The sequence below is a fragment of the Protopterus annectens genome, chromosome 17.part0 (genome assembly GCF_019279795.1).
Source record: "Protopterus annectens isolate FY-2018-M chromosome 17.part0, PAN1.0, whole genome shotgun sequence".
Taxonomy (NCBI): Eukaryota; Metazoa; Chordata; order Ceratodontiformes; family Protopteridae; genus Protopterus; species Protopterus annectens.
The window spans coordinates 115,880,521-115,899,226 of record NC_056751.1 but is presented as its reverse complement, the minus strand read 5'-3'; the positions used below and the strand labels follow the sequence as shown (position 1 = coordinate 115,899,226).

Below are 18,706 nucleotides of genomic sequence, written 5' to 3'. Positions count from 1 at the left end.
CCAGAAGGGCACCAACACCAGCTTGGGACCTTAACTTTGTATTGGAAAAGCTCACCCTGCGCCCTTTCGAACCAGCTTCTTCTGCAGAGCTAAAATTTCTCTCCTGGAAGACAGCATTCCTTCTGGCCATCACTTCAGCCAGAAGTCTCTGAGCTGCAAGCACTCATGGCTGTGGAACCCTTCATCATCTTTCATGCAGATAGGGTAACCCACAGAACTAATCCATCCTTTATGCCCAGGGTGGTGTCCAGTGTGGCTCTCAACCAAATCCATTCATTTGCCCGCCTTTTTTTCCTACTCCCCAGAACAAGGGGGAAAGGATTATTCACTCTCTAGATGTGCACAGACAGCTCATATTCTAACCTAAATCCTACAGAAAGTCTGATCAATTGCTGGTTAGCTTTGCTACAGGGGCAAAAGGCAAAGCTATCTCCAAGCAAACCATTTCCAAATGGATAGCACACTCCATCAATTTCTGCTACAAACAGCACGGAAAGCCTCCCCCCAAGGGAGTCAGGACACACTCCACCAGAACAGCCTCTACCTCTGCAGCTTTCCTCAGAGGAGTACCCACCAGGGACATCCTGGAGGCTGCCACCTGGACATCTGTTCACACTTTTACCAAGCATCATCACCTGCCTCTCTTCTCCAAATCCAGGGCAGGGTTTGTTTCTGCAGTCTTGCAGGGCATCCTAGCCAGCCCCTAGTTTCCTTGACTGCCTCCACCCTTTTCCTTAACTTTGGGAATCAACCCAAATGTGATGACTGCAACAGTGAAACACGAAGGACATAGTGCACTTGTGTACACTTACCATAAAATGTAGATGTCCGAGTGTATTCACTGTTGCAGTCCTGCCCTCCATCCCACTTTCTTATCTTTCTCCTTTTATTACCATTCTGGCTTTTTCTCCTTCCTTCAAGGGACTTATTGGTATTTATTTTCCACTGGTGGGGCTTCTTCCACTAGACCCTGACCTATTTGGGGAGCTCCAGACAGGTAAGGGCAAGAAAAACTGATGTAATGGCATTGGCTGCCTTACCTTATACTACTGACATCCTGACGTCCGTCCTCAAGCGACAGCAACCGATGCAGAAATATTAAGTCTCTGGTATTCAGGCCAGCCTAGGGTTATCCTGGCAGGGAATAACCCAAATGTGATGACTGCAACAGTGAATACACTTGAACATCTACATTTATGGTAAGTGTATACAACTGCAGTTTCTGTGACAGCCTAAGTGGGCCGATCATTGAGGTCTCCTATTTTTGCCCTTTTGTCACAATGTACTTAATTGGAGGTTTCATCATTGTTTATTGTAATAAACCATTCGCTACTTATTTATTTGCCTTGTAGTTTATTAAACAATTGGGACAAGGTTGCCAGAAGTTCCCAATGTTAATGCTCATTTTGGAGTTGCTGGCAGCTTCTGGCTACACTCTACTTAGCTACATGCGTCCATTTAATCTGCATGCATATACTCTGTAATGGTTCCTTTCAAGTTTCTCAGTACACATTTCAGTTAAAAGGTCAGAGTTCAGATGCTTGGTTTCCAAGTGCTGGGAGGCAGATTTGTTGACAGATCTCTGCGCATGTCTGAAGAAGCCCAACACCAGAGTGAATTTGTTGTCATGTTTTGGGCGGTCTTAACAGTTGTATCATGCTGCCTTCCAGCTTTAGACTTGGTTTTTAGAATTGCTGTGTATGATGCTTATTTGGTTCTGTGCTGTCTGCAAGCTTCTAATGATTGAAGTGTCAGCCCAAAGAACAAAGTAGTCATTTTTGCAGATGGAAATCCCTGCTGCATCCCCTTAAGTAAATGGATAACTGATATTGTGCCACTAATAGAGTTCACTAATACATAGAGCAAAGCTGTGATTTTCAGTAGCAAATGCTACTGTATGCGGTAAGTCAGAGAGTCTGACTCAACACTTAAAACTTCAGCCATTTAACACTTTACTTTCTTTCCTTTCCCTCTGGACAAGTAGAGGTTAATAAAACTGACTAGGCAGTAAGGTAATCGTGTCCACTTATCAGTAGCTGATGTAAGGCATGGGCACCTTTTATTCCTTTGTCCAGGTAAAATCTGTAATGATTTCCTTGGAAACCTGGCTGAGTCCTATCACTAGCGACTGAACTACTGGGGTGAAGATGTTATGAGTGTTGCTACTTTAGACTTACTTGCATATGCTTCACATGTGGTTAAAACTGCAAGAAAAACCCAGCCAAGCCAGAGTTTTCACTGTGTGATACTTTAAACTTCCTGTAAAGGAGGTCCATGGGATATATGCAGATGATTTCTTAAAGACATCAAGTGTTTCATCTTAAGGTTTCTGATTGACCATGACTTACTTTTTAAGCCTTTATGGTTACATACATGTCAATAAAGTGAAACTCAGCTAGTTGAAGACAAGCATGTTTTGACCGTTTTATTGACCTTGTCAGCACAACATAAGTGAATAATTTGGCTGTATTTCAGAAAACACAAGCCAGCTGATGCCCATAAAGATTAAGGTGCCTGCAGTATATCTGCACTAAAGTCCAAACCTAAAGGGTATAAAGGCCACACAGACAAGCCACTCAATAAAAGCTGCAGGAAAATCCCAGCCAAGCTGCAGTTTTCAGTGTGTGATAACCTTAAACCTCCTGTAATGGAGACTCATGGGATATAGGCATATGACCCCTTAAGTACATAGTGTTTCAGCTAGTCATGAGTTGTACTTTGTAAGCCTTTATGGTTGACTTCAGATCGATAAAGCCAAACTCCACTAGCTGTGTGAATATGCATGTTTCACCCTTTCTGTTGACCTTGTCAGCACACCATAAGTGGATGGTTTGGACAATAGAGTCTTTAAACCCAGCTGATGAAAACAAATCCATAAATGCTCTTGGTTTTGAAATTGTTTGGAAATGTTTCGTTGTGAACCAACTCATGAAGATTATTTTATATTGGGTAACTCTGGACTGTATGGAAGAGGAGACTTGTGTCTTGCTGACTATCAGCCTCCTTATTTAGTTTAGATTTACCTGTATTAGTAGTTTGTTAATAATGCTTTTCACTATATTGGCCTTCATAGCAACTTTGGGTGCTGCTGTGTCAGACTGAAACTGCTTCTGAAGACAAAGATCGGTTTTGACTGGCAACAGCACAAATTTATCTTGTACCATGGATAAAACAGCATGCAGTTCCTGTAGTCAGAAGTGGAGTGTACTTGCTAACAGCTCAGAACAATACTTTATATGAAAGCTGAGGCAATATGCACTTCCTTTCTTTGGTCTGTGTAGCCAGACACTTACTATCAGCTGGTTGTGATTGCGTGGCAATGTAGTTAGTTAACACATCTTTACTGTATGCAAAGTTTGGTTCATTGCTGTCTGAATCAAGGATAGTGCTAGCTCTTTGTTCTGTTAACCTGACTGAAACAGGAAACTGCAGAACGGCTTTTCTGACAGACTTTGTGATTCTTCTCCGGCTTCCACTAGTCATTCCCATCCTTGTTCAGCTTTTCATTTCATATTTTCTCTTAAGTTAGGATGTTACAAGGCTGCATCTTTCATGACATTAGTTAGCAGCTACTTTACCAGCCACTATGAATGCTTAAATATGTTCCCAATATATCCCATAAACTGTGTTCTTGTCTCTTAAGAAAACAAGGTTGTTCACTTGTAGTTCTGTGTGGTCAATATCCATACCCCATGCTTAGCCTCACTTTGTAAGAGATGCATGCGTCTTTGCTTTTCTTTGGTATGATCGAACCTCTCTGACTGGAAATGATGGATATGTGTTGCCTAGTAGTAGGAGAAGCATGGCTTTATGTTCTGGGGAATCCACATTCTCCAGCAGAACTACCTATATGTGTCTGTCTCATACCACTTTCTCTCCAAATGTCAAAGTGGATAGTCTTAGCAAGCTGGTTAAAGCATAAATTCTACGTAGTGACTGTTAGTATTAAGAATTGCATTGGCAGTACAAGTATTTATAATCTGTGTTTTGTTGTAATGCTGTTGTTCATGCCTTGAGATTTTGATCTGTATGTAGCAAGTGTATTTCATCCTTACATTCACCACCCTCTTGAGGATTTGTATCACTTCTTACAGTATAACATTTGTAACATTTGTCTTTGAATGCACGCCAAGGTAGAATTGTTTTGTGCCTTACCTCACTACAGTTTAAATGTTTTTATTTCTTCACAGTGGATTTTGCGTTGAAGTAATGAGTGCTCTAACAGTACTTGTAGCCTCAAATGTGGGCATTCCCATAAGCTCCACTCATTGCAAGGTATTGGTGTGTGCATGGTTGACACAAATCACGTAACCTCCCCAGTTAGTCATGCCTCCCGGATTGTCATATCTGGCGTCTGCAATTTGCCCTCACTGTTCAGTTTACTAAAAGTCTTTAATAATTTGCGTATTTTATTCTAATGCTGTTTAAAAATAGCACTGAGATATTAAGTCGTATTTATATTTACAGCATTCACCCAGAATAGAGAGTAAACCATGTACTAGGGAGCTGAAACAGTGAGAAGTAATCTCTTGCTTCATCCTTCTGGAAGTTGGTAGCAACTTTTAGACCTTTTATTAGCTTATGCTTCAAAGAAAAGCCCACACCCTGTATTAGTTGTCATTACTTTTTTGGGAGTAACTTAAAATGGCTGTTTCCAGATTATGTACTTGTTTAATATAGTCGTCAGTGCGCCTATACAGTGATTTCTAGCTCCTTCATTTGTCTGTTTTATTTTTCTGTTTAGATTTATTTATTTTTATTTATTTCCACTTGTTGACCAGGGTCGAGTACTGACCATTCAAAACATGGTCCCATGTAGCCTTCTGTAATTTTGTATGTTGCTGCTGTGGCTGAATTTGCAGACTCTGGAATATTCCTGTGACGAATGGCATGGCTTATTATGTTCTTCAGTGATTAACTCACATAAGCATGATGGAGTACTCCCAGGGGAGGAAGCCAGCTTTGCCATTCACTATAATTTCTGATTCTCCACCACAAAATTTTTGTTTCTACTTCCAGACCTGGCCAGTTTTTAAGAAAGAAGCCCCTCCCAGGTTTAGGAAGGTGCCCAAGTATCGGGCAGTGTTGCTTGTCCTATCTGTACTGGCCATGTTATCCACAGAGTATAGTCAACAATTTTGAATATTTCAGGACTGTCTGAGGTTCACCTTTACTTGGATTGCCACAACAAATTATCTGTAGATTCTTGGCAAAATCTGATATCACTATGACTTTAGAGATCATAGATTCTCTAGAAAAAAAAAATAGTCCTGTGTCTGCAGGACTATAGATATAGATTCAGACTTCTCCCTTGTATGGGCTGTAGGAGCAGTTCCCTAACTTGAAAAAGGGGCATAAAACCTCATTGGTTTCAGTGAGCACATCTAGTAAATCAAGTTGTAGATGGTCACTGTCCAAAGTGTTATGCCTGTCCTGCAATAGAACACTTGTATGGTTCCTTTGGACATGGATGATTTTTGGCATTAGCCGGAATCTGCAGGGGAGTTTCTTCCTTCACTAAGTCAAGTGCTTCAGTTTTTTTTTTTTTTTCTGGTGTTTGTGCCTATCAAAGTGGATGGCTGAAGCCATGCAGGAAGATTGTCTGTAAGAGATTATATTGATTGTATAAAGTAGGAATTAAACTGTGTGGGCATAGTTTGTCATGTCCTCTATTTCTGGAGAGGGAGGGTGGTCTTGCCAGGGTAGAGTAGTTTTAGTGATGACCAAAAATGTTTTGGATTTTTTTGATGTTTGTCTTGTTAGGTGGTTGTAGTATGTTTGCATGTCCTGTTTGACATGGAGTTTTGCAAGATTTCTAAGATGTCTAAATTGCTGGAGGCATTTTGAGTTCTATTTTTATATCAATGTTTCCAGGCTTTATCCCTTTTTATCATGAGTTTTTCTGTTTCTTTTGTCAGCCATGTTGCAGGGTTGGACTTTACTGTTTTATTATGTACTGGTGTAGATTATTTCCGGTCTGTAAGAATGTTATTAGTGTTCTACAGCAGTGTCTAGTGGCATTGTTCTGAGTACATTCCAGTTATATTGTTTTAGTGTCTCATTGAAAATATCTTTCCTGAAATTGGTTGTATTTCATATTTGATTATAGACTGTTTATCTAGGTTATGGTGAGTTCTAATGGCATATGTTGGAATGTGGTCACATATGTTGCTGAGAGGCAACCTACTTTTGACAGTTTGTCTGGTTTGTTTGCAAGGTTCCAGTTTAGTGTTGAATGTCTCCCAGAAACCTTATTGATTTTAGTGGTTATTGTTTGAAGTTGTACAAGTTTATGCATTCGGTGGGGGTTAGTATAATTTGAGTTGCCAGTCTATATTTAAGTCCTCAAGAGTTAGTTTCAGGGTCAGTTTGTTGTGATATCTAATACAGGATGTTTTCAGCAATATCAATGTTGTTCCATAATGGTGTATAAATTGCTGTTAAATATATAGTTTTCAGATTCTTCATTTTAGGAGTGCTGTTAGAAGTTTAGCATTGTTAAATTTGGTTATTTTCTGTGGGTGTAAGGTGATGGTTAGGGAATTTTTATAGCTTGCTATACCACCTGCACGCTTGTTTTGTCTCTCATACCAGAGTATGTTCAATATCTTAAATCCACTTAGACCAGCCAAGGCATGATGCGAAAATAGTAAAAAGCACTTTTATCTTCATAGCATGAAGACGTTTGAGCGCTTTTGTCCTAAATAAATGGACTTCTTCAGAACCGTTGTAACACACACAACTCCTTTTAATAACCACTAATTGACAAACCACATGATTAAGTAACTAAAACCATAAAATTTGAAGTGCAACCACAGTTGAAAGCACTTGAGTGAAACTAAATACACAAAACTGTTACCCTAAAAATGAGAAGTAATTTAGAAAAACATTTATACACAAAGTAAAACATTAAAATATGTTCAAAAGACATTTCTTTACAGTTGAACAGTTTTTTTTTTTAAACGGGTATAATGGAAATATAGTCATTAAATCCTTTATCTTTGGCAGTATTTAATCTAAGCTGCCAAAACAATTCCCTCATTTCAATGTGAGTTTCCCAGTTACCCCTTCTAATACCCTGGGGAACAACTTCCTCTATGCCAAACAAAAACTTAGTGAATCCTAAGTACTTCTGAACATGCCTTAAAAAAGCATTGTTTTTGTTAGCTTCACTTATTGCATAAACATACTCTCCTGAGTTGATGCTCCATTTTTCAACTGCAATATAACTGACACACTGCAATATAAACCACCCCCTTAGTAGTACATTTGCCATTTCTCAAGACTCTGTTAACAGGAGGCTGATAACGTTGTCTCATCCAAAATAAAAGGGCATTGATGACAAGCACCACATTTCCTAGTACCCTTTTTACCATCATTAGTAAAATATAAAAAAAAAAATGCAAGGATGTTTAAATAAATAAAATTAAGTCCCATCTTAAAAAACAAAAGTGGGCATAGAACCCAAAATTTAAAAAAATAGTTCCATTACTCTTACAAATACTCCAATTGCTGTTCACGGTTTCTTTAATAGAGTAACCACTAAAGTGTGTGTGTATTTAACCATAGAGACCGTTAAAATACAATATGTTTTTCATTCACTTGGCCATCTGTGCTTTACTCATTCCTGTGTGGACATTGACTTCAGGTTTTGTAACAACTTTGGTACTTCAGGACTTTTCATTTTTGCTGTTTTATCTTTTTCTGTTGCTTCCACGCTGATGGATTTCCTGCTTCGGGATTCAACCCTGTCATAGACGTTCCTAGGAGGATCACCTAGTGTTAGATGTAATAAATGCATTCTTACTGTATGAGTTGAGTTATTAGGCAGTCCTTCTTGTTGGGTCCCAAATATCCCTTCTGTCTGCCTGCCTGTACTTTGATTAATTCACCACCCAGCAGATGCTGCTGGGGATTCTCTGCAATTCTGGCAGTATTTACTTCTTCAAAGTATAGGGATTCACTGTGCTTGAAATGTGTTTAGCTAGTGGTTGGGAGTGATGCACAGGCTTGGAGGCTAGATTTGCCCTTCCAGTTCAGGGCATGAACTTAAGCATGTGTCCACATAGGAGGCCCCCCACCACCAGCAAACATCAGGTCTTCTGAGGAAAAATCCCCCAAGCAGGAGTGAAGGAGAAGAAAAAAAAGTGTGCTAGCCATGACCCACCAAGGAGGGACCTGTCACAGATTAAATTATGTAGTAGGAACACACTTTAATTTTTACTTAATCTTTTGCACTTTTGCTGTCCCATGTCCTGCCAGTAAAAATAAATTAATTTCCAGTCTGTCTTCTGCTCCTCCCACTGCTGAAGTTGCCTTTTGTACTTATTTTTCATTGAACAGTAGGTAAATTGCAGAAGCCTGGTTTAAATAAATCTGAATTCTAACTAAAGAAATTTGATTGTTTGGTTTTACATTAACTTTGTTTTTCTTATTTGCATCTCATACTATTAACATGTAGTTATTCAATTTTGATTGATGCTTACCCTTTCAACTACTAATGTAAATATAGTTTTGTTTGCTGATTCTGTTTGTCTCTTACCCTTAAGTAGGAAAGGCTTGTGCCAGTTATCGGATGAGAAGATAACTCTGTGTGTGATTGACTCTCTTTGATCATTTTTTTTTCCTTAGGGTGAGCTCAAGAAGGGTATTTGAAGTTTTATCTGGTCATGCTAATTAAAATTAGTGTATTTTAGTAGTTTTGTGCATTTAAGAAACACTTGTACAGAGATTTTTGAATTTGTAGTAACTGTAGGTCTTCCTTAATGGCACCTCAGTTGTTCTATCCCACAAGACAAATTGCCTCAAAGAATGAGTGGAATATGATTGAGCACTCCTGTCTTATCCATCTAGTGCTAATGATTCCTTAATCAGTAGATGGACAGCCAGGCTTTGAGGGATGGGAGCCCTTTTTAAAGTGACGGTGGAGTCCATTGCGGCAGCTTGTGCCCAATATTTTTGGTCATTAGGAGGATGTTGTCAGGTCTCATCAGGAAAGCAGCTGTGCAGTCTGTCATCTGGGATATCTTCTTGGTTAGAGAACCACTCAAGGAGAAATCTTAGATGACCAAAAGGAATGACCAATTGATCATTGAGATGAAAGGTCCTACAAATTGATTTTTAGCAATGTATATTATGGGCTGCAGAAGTAGGTACTGGCAGTTTATACCACTGTCCCTGCAGTCAATATTCATAGTAGCCTTGTTTTAGTTTTTGTCATTTTTGCCCAGTGTTTTTCTGTTAGCATATTACTTTCCTAAACCAGTCCATTTGTATTTGGTTTGGTAGTCTGCTGGTATTCCCACCATTTGCTTTTTAGACCAGTACATCCTTAACAGCTCTGGTTCTGCACAGTGGCTTTATTAAGCGGACACATTAGTAGACATGTTAGCCACTTGAAGCCCCAATTGACCTGCATGATCTTTAATGGTGACTGGCCTGTACAGGTAATATACATTTGTTGTCATCTTGTTTCATCAGTACTTCAGAGGACGTTTTCCAGTTTAAAAAGAGGTCTTAAAATCTTTGGTTTCATTCAGACCTGTTGATGTCAGTTTCAGCAGTGGCTTCTTCTGAGATCGAGTGATCCACTTTGTATATTACCACACTTTACTTTGTGGAACTGGATCCAGGTGACGTACAGAAACATTTTTACTGATTAAAACTTGTTGTGTGTTCACACAGGTCCTTAACTCCACAGCTAATCTGTCCTTAGCAGCAGTGCATTTCAAGTCAGACAGACTTGGTTTCCTCTGTGTTGTCTGCACCAAGAAAGTTTCATGGTTCTGTTGACTAGAAAAAGATGTTCCATTGTACTAGTCTTTGCCATTTACTTTAGGCCTTTACTATTTTTTTGCTTCCAGGTTGCAGTTGTGATAGTCCATCTTTTAAAAGTAGATTTTGCACAGTTTACCTCCGAGTAATACTGATAAAGTGGTATTCTTTGTAATGGACATAATCTAATGTCTGTTTCAAACTTCAGATTATAAATTTGTGCTGGGTAACGTTCTCTGACCTCATTTCAGTCTTGTTTGATTCTAAGTTATCTTAGAAAACATCTTTTCTGGTTAGTTATGTCAGCTACATGCTTTTTCAGAAATCTGATGTCTGTGACCCTGAGCCTTCCCATTGGGGAATACAAATGGGATGTTGATTCCAGCTACTTTTCTTTGAAACGTCTGTGCCGAGAGAAGCTCAAACCCTCCACTTGCATGTGTTGATAGGAAAGCATGCTTGCATCTGACACCTTTTTTTTTTTTTTTTTTTTTTTTGTACTGCTCACTGCAGTTTGAATCTTAGTCTTGACATTTAGCTTGAGGGAAAAAAAATCCTGTTTGCAGTGCTTTACTTCATACATAGGAGCTGGGAAGCATTACACCTCTAGTAGCCTATACAATATCCTTGATTCTTGAGCATTTTCTGAAACAATTAAGTTGAAAAACATATGCCAACCAAGTACAAGTAAATTGTAAACAGTAAGTGATAAAAATTGCACCAAGTAAAAAGACTTCTTTATAATGGATAATGGACAATGCATTCACAACCCTTACATCCATACCGTAATGTATTGTAGAGCAAATAAACCCCAGGTTATATTTTTCATCTTGGAACCTGTACAAACTTGACTTGGTGTCATAGTGCTTTTAGTCAGCCAGACCTGAGCTGTCACGTTGCAACAAGAAATTCAAGTACAGGAATATGAAAGATGCTTTTTTACATAATTAATATAAATAGCACTATCTCACAGGCTGCAGACCTTACTGTACACACACATTAGCAGTTTTATTCATCATCTGAAGTTTACCTGATATCATGCAATAGTTTTTAAATTGCTGCTTTTTGGAAATATTAATGTACAAATCAGAATATTGCATACATCTGTAATTACTGGCAAACTGCTAGCAATATCTCCACATGTAAAGAGAGAATATATTCTGTCCCCCACCATGGCATTCATGCTATGGTCCTCAATAATAGGTAGCGATCTTGTTTATGAAAATGAGTGTAGGTATGAAAATATGAATAACCAGTAACCATGATTAATAAAACCACATAAATAGTGCTTTGTTTGTCATACTTTTCCCATTTATGGCTTAAGAAAACCAGATCCCAAAATGTCAGGATACCATAAGGAGTTTAATATTTAACGAAAGGGTGCAAAAAAAGGTGCTTTAGGCATGAATGAGTTATGAAGATCAAAATATTTCTGTGACCACTAGATCATAAGGCAACAATTCCCTCATTATTGCAGTTAATGCGTAGGAGAAGAGCGAAGTATCTGTCGTTGCTATAAGGGAGAGTTGCAGTCCAGCCACCTGCCTGTCAGTGAGAAAGAACCTTCAGGCCTTCGTTTTTGGATACAGAAACCAGAGGAGAGAGAGACCTTCACACCCTGGATGCACATCACCAGGTCCCAGGTTACCTATAGAGAGTGCATAAGTTTTGAAAGATGAATGAGAGGAGATGTTTTCTCTGTTTTGCTGCAAAAAGGGGGAGTAGTTAGCAGTTGCTAAGTAGGCAAGTAGATTGCTAATTGCGTTGTGTTTTGCTAGCAGGTGACAAATCCCCCACGGGAAAATAATTCTGTCAAGGAGGGAGAGCATACCTGCTTTTAGCATTTTGGAAATGTCTGCATTGTGCACATTTTTTGCTTTAGCTGCCAGATCATTCCTTCACACTCTCACCAAGCTTTGTTGCTTTTAATCGTAAGTTCAGATACAAGGCCTCCATTGTATTCTGTTGAACCTTCCCAATGGGAACTACAGATGGGATCCCTTTTCCTAGTATCTCAATTCCAGCTGTTTTTCTGTGAAAGTTCTACACTGTATTCCTTGTAACATTCCTCAAGATGCTGCCTATATTAAAGGTTTAACACTGACTAGAATTCTACCCAGTTGTGGACTCTGTGGAAGGGTCTATAATGAAGAAAAGCTGTGTTCCCATTTGGGTCCTGAGGGATCCTCTTCAGGGTATCCTAATAACCCTCATAGTAGTTCTGTCTTGTGAATGGATACTCCATCAGTATTTTCCATTGGGTTGTAGTCTGGCAAGTATTTTTATGTATTGTAAATCTGCTTGCTAACATTGGGAACCCTCCCTGGTTGGCCTGCAGTTGAATCAATTCTGTTTTCCATTTCACTTTGGCATTATTTCTGTGACTTTTTTCCACTATAACTGTTATGCTTGGGGGTAAAAATATCATACGCCAGTGCATATCTTGCTTTCATGTTCCATACCAGCAGAGCTAGCCTCCTAAACTCTTGGTTCCTTTCTGTCTTCCAAACATTTTATATCTCAGTTTGGGTGTACATCAATGAAAAGTTCCCCATGTCTGACACCTTAAAGCAACAATATCCAAGAGTTATGTGCCTGCCAGATAGGAAGCCAAGACCCACAACAGCATTGACTCTACTGTCTGGGAGATGAACACAATATGAATCACTACCATAAGTGCCAGCGCTCTAAATTAGCCACCTACAGACATCAGAGTGAGTGTGTCTTGGCTTCTGACACTCCCAGTTGGAGAACCATTAAAAACCCTTGTAGAGATTTGTCAGGAGGGTTGCACTCACTGCCTCAGATCTTCTATCAGATTACCAACAGTAATGTGTAAAATGAGAACTGGACAGTGTTCAGATTTTCCTGGAGATAAATCCATTTCTGTAACAGATCTACAGTTTCTGTATCACTAGCTTATTTTTGACTAGTGAGGAATTGTTCTGGTGTCCATCCACTGTTTAAGCAGACAGTGACTGGCCTTGGAAGAACTGCATCCTGGGTTATGTACACCATTCTTCCCCTGTTCAGTCTGATAGAGTAGATTCACAGCTGGCCCTATCCTGGGTAGTTTCCTCTCATCTCTCCGCCCACCAGCATGTGATCATAATTGGCACTGAAGACTCTTCCAGCATATAATCTGCAAAGCTCATACGGGTTCAGTAGCCCAGTTAACAGAAGGTCCACCAGGTTTTCCCTTTATATGGTTCACTTTTCAGGACCCTCTACAGCAGGCAGATGTTTAAAGGTTGGTGGAAGTTGTCCTTGTGGGTTGTGGTATCACACCCTTGATATTTGGTATGATACCAGCACCAGACCTGGTGCAGGCCTCTGTTATGGTCAACAGCTGCCATAGTCGGGCAGTCTGGATCCTTTATACTCAACGTCTGTCTTTTCTTTCCATTCTCTTCCTTTCTCTCGCCTCAGTTGCACACACAGCTCACTACTCCTTAGTTTTACAGTCATGTTCCTGCTGGAACTTGTAAAGTGCTAGATGCCCTCTGAACTAGGAGGCAGTTATCTTTAACAGTTAAGGCCATTAAGTTCTTTCCATCCTACTGCTTCCATTAAGATGATTCTTCCATTTAACAAACCTTGCTTATAAAGTTCTTCATGTACTGGCTTTGGTCTCCCATCATTGCTGCCAGCCCAAACATCTTGGTGTGAGCTTCTATTGAAGAAGAAGGAAAATGGTGTCATTCCCCACTGTGGAGCCCTAAATGCTGCCTGGAGGCACCTGGTTTCCATTAAAGTTGCTGTCTGTAACTTGTTTAGAAGAGCAAGATGATGACTATGTACTCTTGGGCTGACTCCTACATAAGCTCTTTCATGCAGCACAGCTTCTAGAGTCCATGACCTTTTCCCATATTGACATAAGACAGGGGAGTCTGAAGGCCTGGTCATAGTGGCTGATGTATTCCTCTGTCATGTTGACTGTTACAGCCCTCAGTTGTTCATCTCACCTGTGTAATTTACAGGCCTCAAGTGGATCACAACTGAAACAGTTTCCTCAGCTACTTCATTGTTGGGTTCATTGGTAAGGTGGTTATGATTTTCTGTGCAGTATCCAGAGAGGGCTTCCATGTGGTCTGCTATAGTTTTTGATTGTGATGTTGTGGCTAGAGCCATAGGCTGACTGAAGCAAGGGAACAAACTCCAGTTCAGATATACTTTTCACGGAGGAAGTTCTCTACAGGACCTGTTAGATGACCTCTTGAGCAGACCCATGCCACTGAAAGGAGTTTTTCTGATCTCCCTGCACCTGTGTACCTCTTCCAGCCACAGAAAATGAAGAAATCTCCTTGCAAACTAAATGTCTTGAAGTATCACATAATGTTGTCTCCTCCTGTGCTAGCAAAGTTGCCTGAGAGGTTAACCAACCTGGTTCAACCAACCTGGTTCAGCAACAGTCAGGAGTCCTGATGGTGGTCTGTAGCTGTCCATGGTGAAGTGTTCTTTAAGAGTTTGCTTTGACTTGAACCGAGCCCTCTTCTCCTTTCTGGTATCTAGACATTGTAATTGTATGTTATGTCTTAGTGCTGTTAGGTTCTGCTCCAAAAAAGCTGTGTTAAGAGACTAAAGTCTCAGAGCTTGTGGGGCTTAGACTCCTCCTTTAAAGGATTATAGAAGCTGCCCTTCATGTGGAATGAGACCAAAGGTTCATACTGGCTTGTTTTCTGCTTCTGAAAGGGGTAGATAGTTTCTCGTCATGTACTTTACCAGCCTCAATCACAAAGTCTGATGCATTAGGTTTCGAGTACTGACTGACCCTTCAGGGGGTCATACCGCTAGAGTGATGCAGGATGCCTGGATGGTGGCACTGGTCATGATGAATGCCCTTTTTCCTTTCATTTTGTGAGCTCCCAATAATACAGTGGCAGATTAAGTAGACCTTGGGTGAATTTTCTTACCCATGCCCCCACACCCCTTCACACACACCTTTATGTATTTGCAGTGGATATAAAAAGTGTACACACCCCTGTTAAAATACCATGTTTTTGTGATATACAAAATGAGACCACAATAAATCATTTCAAAACTTTTCCCACCTTTAATGTAACCTATAACCTGTACAATTGAAAAACAAATCTGTTGGGGGGAAAAATGTAAAAAAATAAAAAATGTACAATAAGCTGGTTTGTATAAGTGTGCACACCCTTAAACTAATACTTTGTTGAAGCACCTTTTGATTTAATTACAGCATTTAGTTTTCTTAAGTGCACACCTGCCATCAATTAGAGAGACTCTGATTAATCCCAAATAAAGTTCAGCTGTCCTAGTAGGATTTTCCTGACATTTACTCAGTTGCCTGCTACAGCAAAAGCCATAGTTCGCAGAGAGCTTACAAAATATCAAAAGGATCTCATTGTTTCAAATTATGTCAGGAGAAGGGTACAAAAAACTTTCCACAGCATTGAATATACCATGGAACACAGTGAAGGCAGTCATCAAAAAGTGGAGAAAATATGGAACAACAGTGATGTTGTAAAGAATTGGAGGTCCTTCCAAAATTCATGAAAAGACGAGACGAAAACTGATCAGAGAGGCTCCCAAGAGACCTACAGCAATACTGAAGGAGCTGCAGGAATTTCTAGCAAGTACTGGTTGTATACTGCATGTGACAATCTCCCGTAATCTCCATATGCTTGGACTATGGGGTAGCGTTGCAAGATGGAAGCCTTTTCTTACACAGAAAAACATCCAGGCTCGGCTAAAATTTGCAAAACAATACATCAGGTCTCCCAAAAGCATGTGGGAAAATGTGTTCTGCTCTGATGAGACCAAGGTTGAACTTTTTGGCCACAATTCCAAAAGGTATGTTTGGAGCAAAAACAACACTTCACATCACCAAAAGAACCCAATCCCCACGATGAAGTATGGTGGTGGCAATATCATGCTTTGGAGTTGCTTTTTTTCAGCTGGAACTGGGGCTTTAGTTAAGGTGGATGGAATTATGAACAGTTCCAAATACCAGTCACTTTTGGCCCAAATCTTTCAGGCATGTGCTAGAAAGCTGAAGATGAAGAGGAATTTCACCTTTCAACACGACAATGATCCCAAGCATACATCCAGATCAACAAAAGAATGGCTTTACCAGAAGAAAATTAAAGTTTGGAATGGCCCAGCCAGAGCCCAGACCTAAATCCGGTAGAAAATTTGTGGGGTGACCTGAAGAAGGCTGTGCAGAAGAGATGCCCTCGCAATCTGACATATTTGGAGCATTTTTGCAAGGAAGAGTAGCCAAGTATTGCCAAGTCAAAGATGTGCCATGCTGATAGACTCCTACCCAAGAAGACGGAATGCTGTAATTAAATCAAAAGGTGCTTCAACAAAGTATTAGTTTAAGGGTGTGCACACGTATGCAGCCAGCTAGTACATTTTATTTTATTTTTTATATTTTTTTCCCTAATGGATTTGTTTTTCAATTGAATTATACAGGTTATAGGTCACATTAAAGTTGGGAAAAGTTTTGAAATGATTTATTGTGGTCTCATTTTTTTATATTATAAAAACCTGGCATTTTAACAGATGTGTGTAAACTGTTTATATCCACTGTATGTACTTTTTTTTGACCACATATAACTGCACATTTTCCACTGGATTCACTTTCCTGATTTTAGATATTCCAAACTGATATTGTAATTCACCAGTAGAGCAAGTTTTGCACTAAAATGTATTTTCTGATCATAAAGAATTAAATGTGTAGGAGCACATTGCAGTCCCAGCAATAAACTGGTTTGTTGGCATGCACGTCATACATACAACAGTTTTTAAATACTACTGTAATTCAAATTTAGTAGACCAACAGGGTTTGTAAAGTTTAATAGACCAATAGGGTTACATCAACATGCATTTTCTGAGCAGTAAAAAAAATGTGTGTATGAGAACAGTGCACACCCCCCCCCCCAACACAGTCATGCACATGCGCACACACACTTAACTATTCCTCCAACTCATTAAAAACAGAACATTTTCTGAACGACAGGAATTATGGATGATCACAACCCTACGACAAATACATTCATAGGTGCGCGCGCACACAACACACACGGGTCTATATTACGTGATCGAATGATTAGGTGATCGAACACCTAAACATTGACCACGTAATATCGAAAGCAAAAAACAGGAAACGGCCAATTTAACGCAGGGAAAGATTTCCCTTGGCTGTTCGATGGATTTTGCCGTTTTCTTCACTGGGGCGAGATCTCGGAGTTGGTATATTTAGTTGGGGGGGGGGTGTTGGGGGCACAGCCCCCCCCCACCTAGTTTGGCTGTAAAGTTAAATATTTTTTTTTGTGGGCGACAGTAACGTTTCCTCACGGCGTTCACTATTTTGTAGTTCGGTATTACGTGGTCGATGTTTAGGTGTTCGATCACCTAATCATTCAATCACGTACTGTAGACCACACACACACACACACACACACACACACACACACACACACACACACACACACACACACACACACCAATTTTAAATATTATTCTAATTCAGTTAGAAAGTTACTAGACCAGAATTTTCATAAAGCATTCATTTTTTCTGAAAAACAAGAAGTTTAATGCTTGGCATTATTCACTGGCTGTAATTGTCAGTGATTTGTCAGAAAGTCAGGCACTTAGAGGGATAGACCAAAAGTATAAACAAAATCCGGGATGTCTGATGTAGTTGTGTCTAGTGCTGTAGTCTGTGCTCCACTTAACATATAAGCTCATCCTTGTCATCTGGATGCTTCCATTAATGATGAGGCTATGCAGGCTTAAAAAAACAGGGTTAAAAAAACCGGTATTGCATCACTGTACATTTATTTTCTGAGCAGTAATTAAGAAATTCTAATGTCTGGTATTGATTCCTCAGCAGTTTGGGGTTAGCATAATGGTTAAGGTGTTTACCTCACAACCACAAGGTGCAGGTTTTGATTCTCAGGCGGGGGGGGGGGTGTAATTGGCCACGCTTAAAATGGCCCATAAGGGCAGCAAGCCTAGTACTAAGTTATGAACCTATGAAAAACAAAAATTTTCTGAGGAATAAGGCAAAAGTGGGATGTAAATTTAGAGATGTTCTGTAAAAATATGAACAGCTAAGAGTTGTTATAACCTAGTACTTGCATAAAGGGGGAAAAAATGCTTTTCCCCTCCTTTAAAAAAAAAAAAAAAAAGGGATTCAGCCAAATTTGCTTGTGCATGCACAGTATGCAACTTGTATTGCTCCATGAGAATGAATGTGACTAGACACTTAAGTGTGCACAAAATATTTGCTGGGAGGTACAATTACTGTAGTTTTAACTGTGTAATTTAAACATAATGCCTATGGTGTTAGTCGCTGTATTGTTCAGCAGACAGACTAAAACAAGTTAGCAGTACTGAATGTAACTGTTTAAAAACTCGTGCAACTCTGAGTAGACAGCCTGGCCAGTATAGTGGCTCTCTGCAATGTCTCACTAGAGTTGCAGGTCCACCCATCAAACACATTCTTTTGAGTCCCTCTGGGCTGGGCAAGCAGAACTGCCAGTAAAAGATCATGCCATTTGGTCTTGTGTAAATATAGCTGATGATGTTCTTCGTGTTTCACTGTTGCAGTCATCACACTTGGGTTATCTGCCTGCACGTAGCCCTCAGTCAGCCCGAATACCAGAGACTTAGTATTTCTGCGTTGGTTGCTGTCACTCCAGGACTGACGTCAGGTCATCAGGGGTATAAAAACAGGCAGCCAACACCATTACATCAGTTTTTCTTGCTGGGGAGCCTGAAGCAGAAGCAGTTTGCAAGTGCCTTTTGGCCGCTGCCTGAATTTTCGTTTACGAATTGAATAATCCTGGAGTCTTCTAAAGCCAAGTACCACGTTGGGAATCCTTTTTTCTTGCTCTAACCATTGTCAGAAAAAGTTAACAATTGTCTTGCCTGTGGAAAGCAAATACCACACAGAGAT

At 39.8% G+C, this 18,706-nt stretch overlaps 1 protein-coding gene across 6 annotated transcripts in view; it reads left to right on the top strand.

Moving 5' to 3' along the window:
* SLC20A2 (solute carrier family 20 member 2) overlaps positions 1-18,706 on the top strand; it is a 717,641-nt gene that overhangs the window by 605,898 nt on the left and 93,037 nt on the right. Inside the window, exon 11 of one of the 6 annotated variants that reach the window (XM_044059044.1) lies at positions 4,191-4,220. The exons of the other annotated variants lie outside the window; for them this stretch is intronic. Coding sequence (XP_043914979.1) covers positions 4,191-4,205 — 15 coding nt within the window. The 3' untranslated portion in view covers positions 4,206-4,220. Of the gene's footprint in view, positions 1-4,190; positions 4,221-18,706 lie in introns of those variants that run through there. 6 annotated transcript variants of the gene reach the window in all.